At 42.6% G+C, this 17,645-nt stretch overlaps 1 protein-coding gene across 1 annotated transcript in view; it reads left to right on the top strand.

The window, feature by feature from the left end:
• CC2D2A (coiled-coil and C2 domain containing 2A) overlaps positions 1-17,645 on the top strand; it is a 527,307-nt gene that overhangs the window by 324,674 nt on the left and 184,988 nt on the right. Inside the window, exon 20 of the mRNA XM_078678452.1 lies at positions 2,635-2,838. Within this exon, the coding sequence (XP_078534578.1) occupies positions 2,635-2,838 (204 nt within the window). The remainder of the gene's footprint in view (positions 1-2,634; positions 2,839-17,645) is intronic.

Here is a 17,645-nt window from a genome sequence, read left to right as displayed (position 1 = left end):
CGTTCATCCGCAAACTGTGAATAATTAAGTAGAGACAGCATTTTAAAACGCGGTTCGGTTTTCTTTTATAGTTATAGCAGTGTTGCCTTCAGGGCAAACGGACTAAAATTGACACAATCTCATTTGGATAATTATTCACAGTAACCCGTTCCAACAATTCCTGAGCATAACTACATTTGGTGAGTTTGGCAATGTGGAGTACTGTGAATGTGTAGCCATTGTCCATTATTGGTGAAAGCTGAAATACTGAAGGGAAATTCGTGTGTGTTTTTATGACTTGTTACAGATTGCTGAGGCTACGCAGCACTCGGGAATATCGGTCACTAGCTTGAAGTTTTCCATTAATTGAGGAGAACGTTAACACACTCATTATTCGAGTAAGTAATAACGTGAGAACGTTACAAGGGATCCAATTAAATGCTGATTTTTGTTATACCATTGTCAGCACTTGTCACATTTACATATTCCATTTTTCATTTAGAATGTGGTAACTCGCATATCTTGCAAGGCTTCCAGAATAGACGAGGCTTGCACAACTGAACATACGCAGTGAGTCTTAGACAATTAAAAGGGGTCGGTGGTGGTGACTCTAATCATATCTCATGAATAATATAGACGTACAGGACCCTGAATCTTTGGTTTTGCATGTAAATATCTCTGGTGGTAGTCTTTCATTTTTTCACCTTTGCATCTGCATTTTCAGTTTTTGACCTTGAACTGCCACATCATATATTCTTTGTTGTACATAACTGTAATATCCCGCGGACAATGATTTATTTGCATCTTCTTAAGTTTATGGACACTGAATTATTTGCATCGTCTTAAGTTTATGGAATAGCATGTACACATGCATTCTTGATAAATTGCTTATTGCTGATTTACTTTGTTCTTGTCTGCCATTTCTTTCAGTGCCCCTGAAGAAGGGTTCTACCCGAAATGCATTGAGCCTTTATAAATTCGTTTTATGGTTGTGTACTCAGAACAATGTATCTATAATTATTAATTGTTAGCATTATTGACAGCAATGCACAAACTGTTTCATCCGTAGTTGCAAAGTGTACAGATTTCTTTGTAAACACAAAAATCTTTTTTGATGTAAGTCTAGGCAACGAAAATGAATACAGAAGCTGATTCATTTAAGATCAAAGTTTAATCTTTTCTTTATTGAATGTGTATTTAATAAGCACAGTCTCATGTGATCTCATTGTTTAATTCTTTAATGATATTGCTGTGCGTTTGGTATACCAGTGGTTTTTCCACTAGCTGTTGTTCATTGACTCAGGCTGGCTGCCATTACACCAAACAGCACACACGCTTTGTTGAACGACACTAAGCAGAGTTTAATTTAACATAAAGTAGGGTATGCACAGGTAAGCACTTCTTTAGTTATACTTGTTCGCCACGATCTGTCTTTCACCATTATCATTTACAAGAAACTTGGGAGAGGCTGAGCAAAACACCTGAGAAGCTACTTGACCTCCTGGCTAGAATTTCTATTTTGGTAGTTTTAAACTTTGTTCTCCTAGCCTTAATTCCAGAAAAGTATCTGTATGGCCCAAATGTATCCAGCGTTCTAAATGTATTTAGCGCATTGTTTACAATATGAGTCCTATGCGTGTCACTTCATATTCGAAAACAACAGTACGTTTGTGATGTATGTTAAATTAGACTGCATCACAAGTGAACAATTTGAGGTAAGGACCGTCAGTTTCAATAATAGTCACTCAATTTCTTAACAGAAATAAGACTATGAAACGCATTGCTCAATAGCTTTGAGGAAGTAATAATTTGCAAGGCACTATTGACTATAAACCATTCTTTAACCAGAATGAGATTAAACTGGTCTTTCAATCAGCCCTACTCTACATCCATTAACCAAATATATTTTGCATTTGGAAAACACTGTAAACCACATTTTAACTTGCTTATTTTCATTTTTTTTTAAATCGTGCCTAAATAACTGAAGTATTTTTCTAAATCTTAAATCGATTGATGTGTTTAGTCTATCTGCAACTCTAATGTGAAGGGTTTATTTTGATAACCAACAGTATCGTGCAAGACATAGAAGAGAAGGCCTTGGATATGCGCCTTCATTGGAATTTTGGAAGAAATCTGGTGACAATGCATAACTGTGTTTCAAATCATCTTAAAACCCCAGCTCACCATTTGAAAAAGATCATTTATTTTTTATTAGATTTCCAATTTGTCTGACACTTTGCTGAAAATGATACTCCTAAAAATAAGTAGAGATATAGGTATTAAAATGTGATCTCTAGTTTAGATTCTACACAATCAATGGCACCCCTGCCTTTAGTGAATGAGAAGAGGAAACAAAGCATTGTTCAATTATATTAGATTGATAAATCAGATAAAATAGAAAAACATCAGCCATTAATATAGATGCCATATACTTTTTAATGTGGCAACACGTGCTAACAATTGTTATGCCTTTTAAATCTCTAGACTTATAAGCATAGTAATTTACAGAACTGATATAGAAGCATTCAGTAGTAATAGTGTTGTCAATATACAGCAACCTATTGGTGTATCCGTGGGAAAAACATTTAACCATATTTACCAATCTGAATTTAATTATATACAAATGCTTATTTTGTTTTTCTCACACTTCTTTAGATTGCCACCAGTGGAGATGCTTACATTCCTGATTTCTTCAGACTAGAGCAGCTACAGCAAGAATTTAATTTTCTTTCATATGAAGAATTTAATAGATCAAAAAGGTTTCGAATTTTACAGCTCAGAAACCAAGAGGTGCCTGAGTTCAGAAATTATAAACAAGTTCCCCTACGTGACCAGGAAATCCCAGAAAAGGTCTTCCAGGTGAGTGAAAAACTGAAGCGTCTGTTGAGATTAGGAGACTTTTTTTTAAATAACTGTGTGTGTTGATTAACCTGCTTTCAGCAGTAAACTCAATGAGTCTCTAAACAAAGATATCCACTCACAGCTCTAATTTGAAATCTTTGACTCTAAACATAAAGCCGTGCAATGTTTAGTAGGTGCAATTTCATATTTGCATCAAACTGATATGTGAGTGGAATTTAGAGTAGCAAATATAATCCACAAGCTGTGTTGATTGTACTAAGCGTTTCTCTAAAAAAATGTAGAAAGTTGCTTTTTAGTCAACAAGTCTGTTATCTTGTACTTGTTTATTCCATACTGAACTATATGAGAACTGCTGGCAACGGGTTACCTTATGTTACAACAAAATGATCAACAAGGGAGGAAAACTATGACAGAAACATAACCCAGATCGAGACATTTATGGGAATGATAGTTGTACTGAATAGAACTACTTTAAACAAAGTAGGACTATAGAGACCCTTTTCAAATACTTATAATTAGTGTATACATTTTAAATTGTGATAATGTGAACAAATTGTGCTGAAGTATATTTTGATTCCATGGCACTGAAGTAGACAGATAAAAGTCTAACCTACTTGGTGTTCAGTCCTAGTTTATCATCAGTATCTTTGACTCTGACCCAGAAAACCTGTAACGGCTGCAAATTATGAAAGCTGAACGGCACAGCTGAATATGTTCTCCAAATCCAAGGTAATTAAACATAAAAAGGAAACATCTGCTTGATCAAACAAGATGGACGTTACCGATTACACAGCCTTTTCCACCACAAATGGAAGCTTGAGTGGGATTGGGATAAATGCAATCTGATGACCATGTCCACCATCAAAATCAAAGACGGTTATCTTACCAGCTTCTTTGTTCTAAACAAACTTTAATTGTCGCATCTCAAAAATCTATTTACATGAAATTCATGCTCTATAAACTCCACCCACAAACACAATCTAATACATTCACAATAAGGGACAACAAACATGAATTGTATTTATTGTGAGAGCAAATGAAAGGCAACATAATACTGTGAAAAAACTCTGTGCCAAGCTGTTCCAACTGGTACACATGCAGATGCAATACCTCAGGCGACGGAGAGCACATCAGCTAAAAAATGTCTTTTGACTTGCACAATTCCATAAATGCAACTATAAGACATGTCAAAGGAGATCCAGACTTCATCAGAACATGTGGTACCTGAACTCATACTTAACTCAAAGTTGATGAGAGGTCTTGGATGTCCTATTCCCTCCCCATTCCGGAACCACTATCCCTCAAAAAGCCCTGACTAGTTCACTGATAACTTGCATCAAATAGAACGAATAGGCAGAGCATTAGGAAGAGAGTGGCCCAAAACAAAATTATCCGTGGATCGCATATCTCTCGTCATATCAAGGACAATGATCTTCTTGACAATTGTCAGTCCTGCTTCATCCAAAACTGCAGCACTGAAACAGCCCTACTGCAAGTGGTTGATGATGCGCTGAGGATACTCGATTCGGGGGGGTCCTGTCTTCTAATTCTCCTCGACCTTTCTGCAGCCTTTGATACTGTCAATCACAACACCCTCCTCAACACTCTTCAACAGAGAATGGGCATGGAGGGCACTGTGCTTAAATGGTTTGCTTCCTTCCTCTCAGATAGATCCCAAATGATCAAAATAGCGAACAGTCTTTCATCTCCTGTGGCGGTAGGTCAAGGTGTTCCTCAAGGCTCTATACTTGCACCCACATTGTTCAATCTCTATTTAGAACCACTGGGAAATCTCCTAAGTAAATCCGGGATCCACTATCATCTCTATGCAGACGACACTCAAATCTACCTCAAGGTTGCCTCCACTCACGATCTCTCCACAAAACTGGATGTCAACTCATCAACTGATTCTGAATCCCTCCAAAACTGAATTCCTCCTCCTCTCCTCCTCACTCTCTCCTCTCCCGGTTCAATCATGGATGGATCAGATGAATCTACTTAATAATAAACCCATCATTGTCGACATGTGGTAAATAAATAAATAATACCCTATTTTTGACTAGACTTATAGCATAACAGATAGCTCAATAAATAAGAGTCAAGATTCGAGGTAGTAGGAGTTTCTGCAGGTTTATTACAGCATAAGGACAGGATCAGGACAACCTGCATAGGAACAGAATGACAGGGCCCAGCAGGACAACTGGGGCCCAGCAGGGGAAAAGAGGCCCAGCAGCTGCTGGGGCTAGGTCTGGGATGAGCGCGCTAACATTTAATAACAAAACATTGACTTATATACATAGCGCAAACACATAGCATTACATTGCAGTAGGCGTAACAGTAGGTGGAGTAGAAGGCGTGACGCGTAGCAGTCGCGAGAGATAAGAAAAATAAGAGGTGTAACTGGGAGTATACATAGACATGTGATGCAAAACGTAACAGAATATGTCATGAATGGGCGGAAACTTTGGAGGGGGCTACCTAAGGAGCCGGGACCTCTAACCTAATGGTGCGCGAAAACTGGCAATGACGTGTTACTAGGAGAAGCTGGGGGCTACGAACTCTGTGCTAGGAGCAGAGACTAAAGTCTGGAGGGTCGGAGCGACATGTACCTAAACCCTATCTGGTATCTACTGTTTAGGGAACATGTTGATATAAACTAGAAGTCATGAGGGGAAAAACTAACTTGATTCTAAGACTGGACCATGCATTATTCTACATGTAATGCGTGAAGAATATTAAATGACCATTAAATACAGTATTTCTCTAACATGGAGACGAGAAGGCTAGACAATGACGGAAACTATTGATGCAGTTCAGTAGCTTAGGAATGCAGAGGAGGAGGACTGAACTGATAGCAGGAACTATAACATACTTTTGGCAGACTCAGAGGCAGAGCCGGGGTGCACCGGGCACTGCAAGGCAGGAAGTGAGTGAAGGGTCGAGGATACAGGTGGGGGCTGTATCGCTCCTCAGCGAGGCTTTCAGGAGACAGGAGCTGAATCTGTGGTCCGGACCCTTGTGAGGCCTGGAAACGGGGACTTTATAATTGAATAACGTGCACACTGAGAAACGTGGCAACATTACTTACATAGGCCTGATATTCGTAGTATTCACGAGGACTGGAAAATAGCATACCAGAGGTGGACACAACTGTAATTGCGTCTTTAATCAGAAATGGGGAATAACATATGCATATTGATCATGCACACATAACATATGATGGATGAGGCGTAGGGACACAGAACATGGCAAAATTTACTTTTCCACATTCCCTCCTTGTCACTACGTTTCCATCAGGAAACATCAATATTCATGATACCGTCTATCATTTCATACAGTACCATTTGCTCGTCTCGAATTGCCTTGGAACGAGATTTAGAACGGGGCTTGGGACTAGGAATACAAGAGGTAGCACACATGCTGCAAATCGCAGGGCCACATTGTATACAGAGGCAGCAGCTAAATATGATCGCTACTGCAATACCTAAAAAGGACAGGACTTTCCATCCCCAGGTGGAAATTACATTCCAGAACCAACCGGACCATGTCCAGGTGCCTGGATCTTGGTGTAACAGATGGGCAATTTTATGGAGTCTGGTTATAGCTGAATAAACAGACGGCGCGTTATTAGGAATGAAAATGCAACAACTGGATCCGAGAATTCTACAGGCCCCGCCCCTATCGGCCAGTATGACGTCAAGGACGAGACGATTCTGTAAAACGACAATTCTCATAAAGGATTGCTCTTCAGTTAAGTTACCTAGAGCGGAGGCAGTCTCATCTACTACTGCTTCAAGGGTTCTTGTTAACCTACGAATAAGCTTACTATTTACAACTGTGCCTAAATAAGGGAAAACACCTTTATCTATATCAATGAATTGCTCTGCGGCGGTTTCAGTATAATCGACAATCGGGAGATTTCTCTTGTGTCTAGTGTGTACTAAGAAAGAATTCCTATGATAGTCAGGTGGGGCTAGAAAAACAGGTGGCAGTAGGAAAGCAATGTAACAGGTTCCCTCCCAATCGAGGGGCAGACGGACATATGCAGTTTGACCACAAATAAAATAAGAATGACGTGAAGCTTTGAAAATAGATTTCCCACTGTCACTATACTGGATAACAGTAGTACATTCACTATGACCTATATGTACAGAACCATAACTACGGACACATAATTCGCCTTTGACTGGTAGTACTGAAATAGCGGGTGAGTCTGGAGTAGTATCAGACTGAACATTCAGAACCATGAAATTCGACGAATAATTTCCTAAATTATATACTTCATTTTCTAAATCTAAACCTGTTCTGTGGGGGAAACCTTGTTTGTCTGGGAAACATGTACTGTTAAGAAAAGACATATCTGTTGAGGATGACGTTAACGTGGACCATGCTCCACACGAACCATTGTGTGAGAATGGATAAGGAAAGAGTGGCAGAACTCCCTTCGGTGTCTGGAAAGGGGGGAGTCGACCACACACCCAACAATTAGTGGCATTGCTGGTCTGGTGTGAATAATGTAACATACGGATAAATGTGTTATTACGCATAGCGAGGCGGTATGAATATTCGTGAGGAGGCAGATCACTAAACGTGTGCTCTACTGTAGCATGAGCAGACATATTTACATGAGGAACTGAAAAACACAGATAGAAAGCATAGCTGGTGCAGGAAATCATTAGGCTGATGAATAATATGAAACTCAGAAAAACGATACATTTGATTGAGCTTTGACTGACTCTCTCACTATGGGGGTCTATTTTATACATGTCAGAAACAGTCTAACCGTTTCACCTAGGGGAGGACTTATACAATCAAACTGGCTGACTTATTAGACCTGAGCTTTAACTTATACTCCTGTTGCGGAGTTTTCTCTAACAAGGGAGGGAATGTAACAATGTCTTGTGCGGGACAGTCCTTTAAAACAATGTTCTGGCAATCCTTCGAATCCTGGGAAATGTTCTTGGAAATGTTTTTAAAGACTGGTTTCGGTCCTTTGAAAAGTTTTACATGAGAAAGGTGGACCCACCCCTTCCTGCCTTCCAACTTGACGGCAGTCCGGGTGGTCAAGAGGACCTGACGTGGCTCCTTCCAACGTGGTTCCAGCGGACTTGACCTGTCAAAATTTCTGATCATCACTAGGGAGCCTGGAACGATCTCGTGCGGTGCCACCTCAGTATTGTCTGGAAATGCGGCGGCAACCTGTGAACGACATGAGTTGAGGGCAGACATCAAGGAAGCTAGGTAATCTGTCAACATATTACATGAAACATCGGTAATACTTCGGGGTCTAGGAGTACCCCACATGTTAGGGGGGCGGCCGAAAACGACCTCATACGGGGACAGACCTGATCTGGAATGTGCGACCATACGCATGTAAAACAGAGCGACTGGCAAAGCTACTAACCAATCCACACCCTTGTCTTTACATACTTTTGCTATACGGATTTTCAGAGTCTGATTATGCCTTTCGACTAGTCCAGCTGCTTCTGGATGGCGTACACAATGGAACTTCCACTGGTACCCTAACAACAGGGAAACGTGTCTCATGAGTTCAGATGAGAATGGCTGGCCGTTATCAGAATATACGACTCTAGGGAGTCCATATCTAGGGAAGAATTCACGAACCAACTGCTTGGCAGTGGTCGCGGCTGTGTAATCTGGGACTGGATATGCTTCTGTCCACCTGGACAAAGCGCATACAACTACAAGGACATACTTGAAACCTCGACATCGCTCCATTTGAATATAATCCATCTGGAGGACCTCAAAAGGGTGGTCAGGGGGCTGGAAACCACCTTGTTCCACCGGGACACTTTTACCTGGATTAAACTGACAACATATCATACAGGTACGGACTTTCTGCTTGGCTGCAGCTCGTAAATGCTTGTTGAACCAAATGGTCTGGATACTGTCTAACATAGCTTTTTCTCCTAAATGTGCTGGACTATGTGCGGTATTGATAATGACTTGAACCATAGAATCGGGAAGAAACCATGTGGCTCTACCCTTCGTTAACCATCCTTGATCTGTCTGGACCCCTCCTTGTACAGACCATTTCTTGATTTCATCAGGAGTAGCATGTGACTGGATATCTATGACATCTTGAGTAGGGTCCTTAACTGTCATGCATGTAATCGGATCTGGAGTATGTGTCTGTGTCTGATTAACTGGAATGTCTGGTGTCTGTGCTGTAAGCTTGGCTGTGCGGTCTGCTAAATCATTACCTTGGGAAATAATGTCAGTGACTTTCGTATGTGCTTTGCACTTCATGATAGCAATAGATGTCGGTAAATGTATGGCATCTAACAGGGCTTGAATAAGGAGACCATGCTGAATCTTGGTTCCATGAGAAGTCATGAAACCTCTCTCCTGCCAGAGCACTCCGAAGTCGTGTACAACTCCGAATGCGTAACGTGAATCTGTGTAAACATTAACCTTCAGGTTCTTGGCATGTATACAGGCTTGTGTCAGAGCAACTAGCTCTGCTGCTTGAGCGGACAGGGTATCAATACGGTGTGTTTCAATAACTTCAGTGTCAGTAGTCACTGCATATGCGGCGACTAGTTCTCCTGTACTAGTTCTCATACATGAACCATCCACATAAAGTGTCAGGTCAGGATCTGGTAACGGAATGTCTGTCAGGTCTTGTCTTGGCTTTGTCGTAATGTTAACTACTTCCACACAATCATGTGTGTCTGGATTTGAACTAACTGATGGTAACAGTGTAGCAGGATTCAGGACGTTGCAGCGTCTAATTTCTATGTGTGGCTGGAACAGTGTCAATTCATAACCTGTTAAACGTGCAATTGTCAAGTGCTGAGTTTGTGTTCGGTTTAAAAGAACTTCTACTGAATGTGGAACTTGTACTGTCAGGGAATGTCCTAGAACTATAGAATCACTTTGTCTGATAGCTAGTGCTGTGGCTGCAACTGACTTGAGGCACGCAGGCAACGCCTGGGCGACTGGATCTAATGTGCTCGAAAAATAAGCACAGGGCTTGTATTGACCTGCTTGATCTTGTGTGAGGACAGATAATGCTGTACCTTCGCGTTCAGTAACGAAAAGTGTAAAAGGCTTACTGTAGTTCGGTGTAGCTAGAACTGGAGCTTGACATAGGGCTTTCTTTAACTCGTTGAAACTAAGTGTATGGTCAGATGTCCAAGGGAGGACAGTCGATACGGCTGCCTCCTGTGTCGTTAACTGTATCAGTGGCTTGGCTAGAAATGCATACTGGGGAATCCATTGTCTACAATAAGAAGTAAGGCCGATAAAGGCACGTACCTCCTTCTGGGTTCTGGGCTGGGGAAGACTCGCTATTAACTGGATACGGTCGGGTGTCAACTGCCTACCCCTCTTGGACAGCAAGTGTCCTAAGTATACCACTTGCTGGACACAGAATTGAAGCTTCGAAGGTTACACCTTGTGCCCCATCTCGGCTAGAAAATACAGAACTGTAAGTGATGCTCGCTCGCAAGCACGTTCAGAACGGGCTGTGATCAGTAGATCATCGACATACTGGAGCAGGGCAGTGTCAGTTGGCATGTGAATGTTGTCTAGTTGTCTCTTGAGTGCTTGACTGTAAATACTAGGGCTTTCTGTGAAACCTTGAGGAGCGCGTGTAAACATATAGCTCCTTCCATTTAAACAGAATCCGAAAAGAAACTGGCTATCTGGATGAATTGGAACACTAAAAAATGCATTCTTGAGGTCAATAACAGTGAAAAACATGGCTTCGGAATCAATGGCTGTTAACAGGGAAGAAATATCTGGGACAACTGGGTACTGAGGAATAATACATTTATTAAGCTCTCGCAAATCAATCACTAATCGATATACTGGGGGTGCATTTGGATCAGTACGTTTCATGACTGGAATGATCGGAGAATTGCATACATTGGAGTCAGTTTCTACAACTACTCCTTGAGCCATGAGCTCGTCAATAATTTTGGATAAGGCTGCTACAGCCTCAGGTGGCAATCTGTACTGCCTGATTCGTGGTAACACTACACCTGGTTTGAGAGTCACACGATGGGGTGTGATTTGCATGTAACCTACATCAGTTGGACCTTGCGCCCATAAATGCTGCGGAACATTAGACAATCTGGAATCAAAATCTCGTAATACATAGTGACCCTTAAAGTCACGTAGGAACAGACGTATTCCCTCTGGGGAACAGCAAATAACTGCACCTAATTCTTTCAGTGTCTTAATACCTAATAGATTTTCTGGACATGACTTAGTAAGTAACAGATCAGTAGTACGGGACAATGGACCTACTTCTAGAGTAACTGGCTTAGATATTTCATTAACTATGGGTTTTCCTGAAAATCCAAGGGAAACATTTCTTGAGCCTGAGAGCGGAGCCCCTGGTACTTCGGCGTGACTAATTGTGGTCCTACTTGCCCCTGTATCGATCAAAAACTTTCTGTCTTTCCCTAATACTTGACTATGAACATAGGGACCCTCTTGATCTACAGGAATCTCGATGAGAGGCAAGCCTACCTCCCTCTCTAGGCTGTTTCATGAATATGACTGGTACTCTGGATACTCAGACTGTGCATACTGGTACATCTGCGATGTAACGTGCTGTGTTGCAGCAATAGGCTGCGGTACTGTAACTGTCTGTGGTGCATTCTGTGACTGAGGAGTCTGTGAAACTTGTTCTTGTCTCGGCGGACGTGGTCTTTCTTTAGTCTTACCAGTAGCTATGTTGTGTTTCAGAACTGCACACTCGTTTATAAAATGACCTGGCTGTTTACAATAATTGCAGTTCCCTTTAACGGGAGCCGCAGGATGACTGGCTTGATTCGGACCCCTCTTCTGACTGTCTTGAGGAATAGACTGTGCAACTAGCACTTTCATTTTCGTGTCTTTCATACGTTTTCTTTCGTGTTCTTGCTCTTCTCTGATTCTATTCTGGTGATACTGGAGCATCTGGAGCATCTGGGACGGAGTATTTGCTTGCCAGGTGCTTTCGACTTTCAAAACTCGGTTTTTAATTTGTGGACTTGAATTCTCGACTAATTTGGTAACGAAAAGGTGAGGGTATGACTCACTACTTGTCTTGAGACCACTGTTAATACTGAAACATTTCTCAAATCTAGAATAAAAATCACTAATATCCTCATCTTGTTTCTGTTTACAGGCTGAGATTGCATCCCAGTCTTCTTTTCTAGTTGTCAGTAATCTGGGTAAAACTTGAATCAATAATTCTGGTAATTCTTTACATTTATCTCCAAGACCGGTACCTGGTACTCGTGCCCTGTCTTCAGCTTCTAGAGCTGCCCAATCGATCTTTTTCTCTCCCACCTCCCATTCTTTTTCCTTTAACTTTTCATACACCCCTGCGGGTAACAGGACCTTTAACATTTTAATGATATCTGGGTAAGTGTATTCTCCCATACGGAGCATGTCTTTTAATTCTCTATGGAACCCCGCTGGATCTTTGTCATGACAGGGGATTAATTTCTTCATTTCAAGAAGTTCCATCTTTGATATCGGAGTGTATACAAACACTCGTTGCATTACGCCACCCGCCCCTTGGACTGGGTGGACTTCTCGTAGCGGATTCTGTCTGTCTATGTAGAATGGTTTACTTTCTGGGGGTGAGACATGAACAAAATGCGGGTTCAGGAACGTTCTATACTTGTGGCGCTGTTCTAGAATGACACTAATTAAATCGGTACCTAGACCTCTCCATCTGTACTGGAGTAACTCGTTCAGGATATCATGTAACGGGCCTGGATCAGAATGTTGACCCTCATACAGGGTAATGAGGTGCTGGATCATATACATACCCACCAGTCGTTGCTCGGCTGGGGGCAGTTTCAGAAACATTTGTGCCACTATTTCGTCTGGAAAAGTGGTAGAATCAGTAATCCATCGGACTGCTGATCGGGCTAGTTCTTGTTCGTGCATGGTACTTAATTCGCTATATCCGACTCGTGATTTCAGAATGTGATCGGTAGCTTGAAATACTTGTTCTAGGGAGCCTTGTTCTGGTGCTGGATGATGAAAAATAGACTTAGGTTCTGGACGTAAATGGCGATCTGGAAATCTGGATTTTCCTACATACGCTATTCTGGCGGGATTCTCGTCTTCCTCTTCAGGATCAGAGATACTTTCTTTCTCGCTTATTTGTGCTGCTTTACGCTGTTCGTGTAACCTTATTATTTCTTTACGAATTTTCTTGTACATACTTTCCATGGCACTAATGGTCTTGTGCTTACCCTCGGCTATATTATCACTCCACCTTGTCAGGATTCTCATTTCGGCGGGATCTTTAGACGGGTAATCTTGTTCTCTTATTAGACAATTGATCAGGAATTTTAATATCATGAGCTGAATCTCGGCTTTCCTTTGAGACATAATCTCGCCAATACTTTCTGGATCATCCCCTGTACGGATGAAACGATATATTCTGTCTAGATCTTCTTTCATATTTGGTAAGGTGACTAGATACTCGGTCACCCTTCTTACGCGTACTGAATATAAAACCATATTATATTCGCCTGGGACTGTGTCATAGACACATTCGGCAAGGGCTTGTCTGATTTCTGTAACAGACTTATTACTTTTAGGAGTACGCTGTGATGCTTGAGCATGTAATTCGAGTGCTGATAAACGCTTGTGTGGCGGTGGGGTTTGAGGAGGACCTCCTCCTACGGCCCCTAGACTAGAATCTTCGACTGACATTCTTCGTGCTTGCAGGGTCGGTAATTGTAACGTGGGCTGAACTTGTATGGCAGGCTGACCCGGGGGTACCGTAACAGGTACTCCGGTGTCTGGAGGAACGGGAAGTGCCTGATTTACAGGGACAGGCGGAGCGCGAACAGGATTGGCATATTCTGGAACTGTGTCGTCCAAATAGGACGAAATAAAAATATCAGCTGCGGTCGGTTGGTGACGTAGCTTGGTCGGAACTAATGGTGGCGGGAAATTACTGGGTGCCTCTGGGGTCGCTTTTGGCAAGCCTTCGGCAAGGAGAGGGTACATACCCTTAATAAGGGCATGCCTCTGTCTGTCTGACTGTTCGACTTTGACTTGTTCACCTATCTCGATTAATTCTCTTTCTTGGGCTCGTTCTTGGGATTCTCTACTTAACTCTGACTTTCTGACTTCCTTTTCCGTTCTTCTATGCGCTTCCTTACGCCATAACTCGATGGCATCTTTCTGTGACTGTCTGGCTTTCTTTTTCCATAATGCTTCTTCTACTCGCATGATACATTCGGCATCCCATGTACCCGATACGGGCCATCTATACTTTTCTTCTAACTGTTTGGTATACTCTACCCATAAATCTAGATACAATATGGCGCTTATGCCATGTTTCTGATACATAAAGTGACCTGGACTGTCCCTAGGCGGAACAGGAACTGCTGCTTCCAGCAGACCCTTTCTAGTTTTTAACTGACGTAACTTGGAAAAGAGCGGCATTCTAAACTTGAATCGGAACACAATACAATACACGAAAAACAATAACAATTGGGAAAACAATTCAGGCATACCACGACATTGGAAATACATTAAACAATATCATAACATAACAGTTCGAACAGAATACTACCTGAAAATACTGAAAACAGAAACAGAACAGAATTCTCGAGAACGGAACAGACTAGAGTTACTGGATGCACTGCTGTAACAGTACGGAACATACCGGTCCCATAAAGGAACGCATCAAGACCCGTATCCACCTAGGTGAACACTTCGTTTGTGGGCTTGGGTACCACCAACCCACGGACCAGGAGTCAATTTAGACTGACCCTGTCTAGACACTACCCCAGCAATGGTACTCACCGGGCAGCACGGAACGGAAGGCCTCGAACGGGACTGGACTACGACGGACTTCGGACTTCGGACTTCAGTTACGGGTGGGCCTCCGGATACCTCGGACCTTGGACTCTCGGCTTGGGCTCTGGTCGGGACTCGCCGCGTTCCTCCACCGTCTCGTTCGGATGCTGGACCGCCTCCTCCGTCTCCTCCGTGGGCCTGAGGGATACTTGAAGCAGAAATATCTGCACTTGGCCAGTATGGTTCCGTCACGACTGCAGAGGGTCAGGGGGTCGGCGTGGCTTCACCGACGCGTGGGGAAAGGGCAAGTCCCTATTCGGGCGCCATTATGTGGTAAATAAATAAATAATACCCTATTTTTGACTAGACTTATAGCATAACAGATAGCTCAATAAATAAGAGTCAAGATTCGAGGTAGTAGGAGTTTCTGCAGGTTTATTACAGCATAAGGACAGGATCAGGACAACCTGCATAGGAACAGAATGACAGGGCCCAGCAGGACAACTGGGGCCCAGCAGGGGAAAAGAGGCCCAGCAGCTGCTGGGGCTAGGTCTGGGATGAGCGCGCTAACATTTAATAACAAAACATTGACTTATATACATAGCGCAAACACATAGCATTACATTGCAGTAGGCGTAACAGTAGGTGGAGTAGAAGGCGTGACGCGTAGCAGTCGCGAGAGATAAGAAAAATAAGAGGTGTAACTGGGAGTATACATAGACATGTGATGCAAAACGTAACAGAATATGTCATGAATGGGCGGAAACTTTGGAGGGGGCTACCTAAGGAGCCGGGACCTCTAACCTAATGGTGCGCGAAAACTGGCAATGACGTGTTACTAGGAGAAGCTGGGGGCTACGAACTCTGTGCTAGGAGCAGAGACTAAAGTCTGGAGGGTCGGAGCGACATGTACCTAAACCCTATCTGGTATCTACTGTTTAGGGAACATGTTGATATAAACTAGAAGTCATGAGGGGAAAAACTAACTTGATTCTAAGACTGGACCATGCATTATTCTACATGTAATGCGTGAAGAATATTAAATGACCATTAAATACAGTATTTCTCTAACATGGAGACGAGAAGGCTAGACAATGACGGAAACTATTGATGCAGTTCAGTAGCTTAGGAATGCAGAGGAGGAGGACTGAACTGATAGCAGGAACTATAACATACTTTTGGCAGACTCAGAGGCAGAGCCGGGGTGCACCGGGCACTGCAAGGCAGGAAGTGAGTGAAGGGTCGAGGATACAGGTGGGGGCTGTATCGCTCCTCAGCGAGGCTTTCAGGAGACAGGAGCTGAATCTGTGGTCCGGACCCTTGTGAGGCCTGGAAACGGGGACTTTATAATTGAATAACGTGCACACTGAGAAACGTGGCAACATTACTTACATAGGCCTGATATTCGTAGTATTCACGAGGACTGGAAAATAGCATACCAGAGGTGGACACAACTGTAATTGCGTCTTTAATCAGAAATGGGGAATAACATATGCATATTGATCATGCACACATAACATATGATGGATGAGGCGTAGGGACACAGAACATGGCAAAATTTACTTTTCCACATTCAGCGCAAAATCCCTTGGTGTCATACTCAACAAAAACTCAATCTAATTTCCCACATCAATTCCATTGCAAAGTCTGCTCAATACCAACTGCGCCTTCTTTGGGGAATTCATCGTTTTTTCCCGTAGCAGGACCTTAAAACCCTGGTGCAATTGCAGGTTCTCTCCATACTGGACTACTGCCATTCTCTTCTTACTGGCCTCCCCAAATCCCACTTGTCCCCCCTTAGATCTTTTCTCCATTCAGCAGCTCGTTTTTATGGGGCCAAAAGAAGCGATCACATCACACCGATGTTATCCACCCTCCGCTGGCTTCCCATCAAGGCTAGAGCTATCTACAAGACTGCCTGTATCACCCACAAAGCCTTGCACTCCTCCTCTCCTCGATACCTGGTGAATAAACTGGAACTCTCTGGAGGCACTAGACCATCACGTAATGCAGAAAATCTACTGCTTGAACCTCCCACTTTCAAGAAGGAAAGATCGATGGAGAATCTGGAACTCACTTCCGCCTCAGCTCCGAACCACCACCTCCTCCCAGGCCTTCAAAACGGACCTCAAAGTTCTCCTCCTCCAAAGACACCTCCAAAAGTAATTCACGCCCTCTCTCTATTATCTGAAGGAAGACCTCCCATTACTGAAAACTCTATTCTCCATGACTATGGAAGTTCCTTCCCAGTGTGTTCTTGTGGTTGAAGTGTTTGCCATTTATTGCAGTATTATCCTTGTACCTGTGTTTAGTACTCTTTTGTAACATGCACACGCCACTTTTCTCTTGTAACGCACTGTCTGCTACCTCTCACATGTTGTTTGCCTTTGATACTTGCACAAGTGCCACCATTGCCTACGTAACGTTTGTTCTTGTGCCTGAGTGTCCAGCATATATTGCAGTATTTTACCTCTAATTGTACTTTGTTTTCTCTTGTAACCTGCACACTTGTCACTTTTTCCTCCTGTAATGCACTGTTTGCTACCTCATGTGTTTTGTTTGCTCACAATTGTCACTTTTACCTCAGGTAACTTAACGTCAGCTTTTGTAAGTTGTTCACCTGTAATGTTCTGTTCCTATTGTGAAGCGCTCTGACGCCTTCGGGTAAAGTCCGCGCTATATAAAAACGCATAAATAAATAAATAAAAGAGCAACAAAGGAATGCTACAGGTCTAGCAGAACTGCATCCTTTGACTCCAACAAGGAACTTTTCGTCATCTACAAGGATCTGGTTTCCGCTAGCACCCACCAAAGCTTTGTTGCTCCATCGTCCAAATTCTGCAACAACCCCATGACTTTCTTCACCAAGAAAACTGTCATTCCAAGATCCAGAATTGTTGATTCTTTGAATCTGAAAAAAGACCAGATGATGGATAGAATCCTGAACCAATCAAACATTCACCCCCAGTTACAGATCTGGGTTAAATCCATTGGTTTTTTGCATGCCACAC

Source organism: Lissotriton helveticus, chromosome 2_2 (genome assembly GCF_964261635.1).
Source record: "Lissotriton helveticus chromosome 2_2, aLisHel1.1, whole genome shotgun sequence".
Taxonomy (NCBI): domain Eukaryota; kingdom Metazoa; phylum Chordata; class Amphibia; order Caudata; family Salamandridae; genus Lissotriton; species Lissotriton helveticus.
Note: the sequence above shows the minus strand (reverse complement) of the source record. Positions and strands in the feature narration are given on the sequence as shown.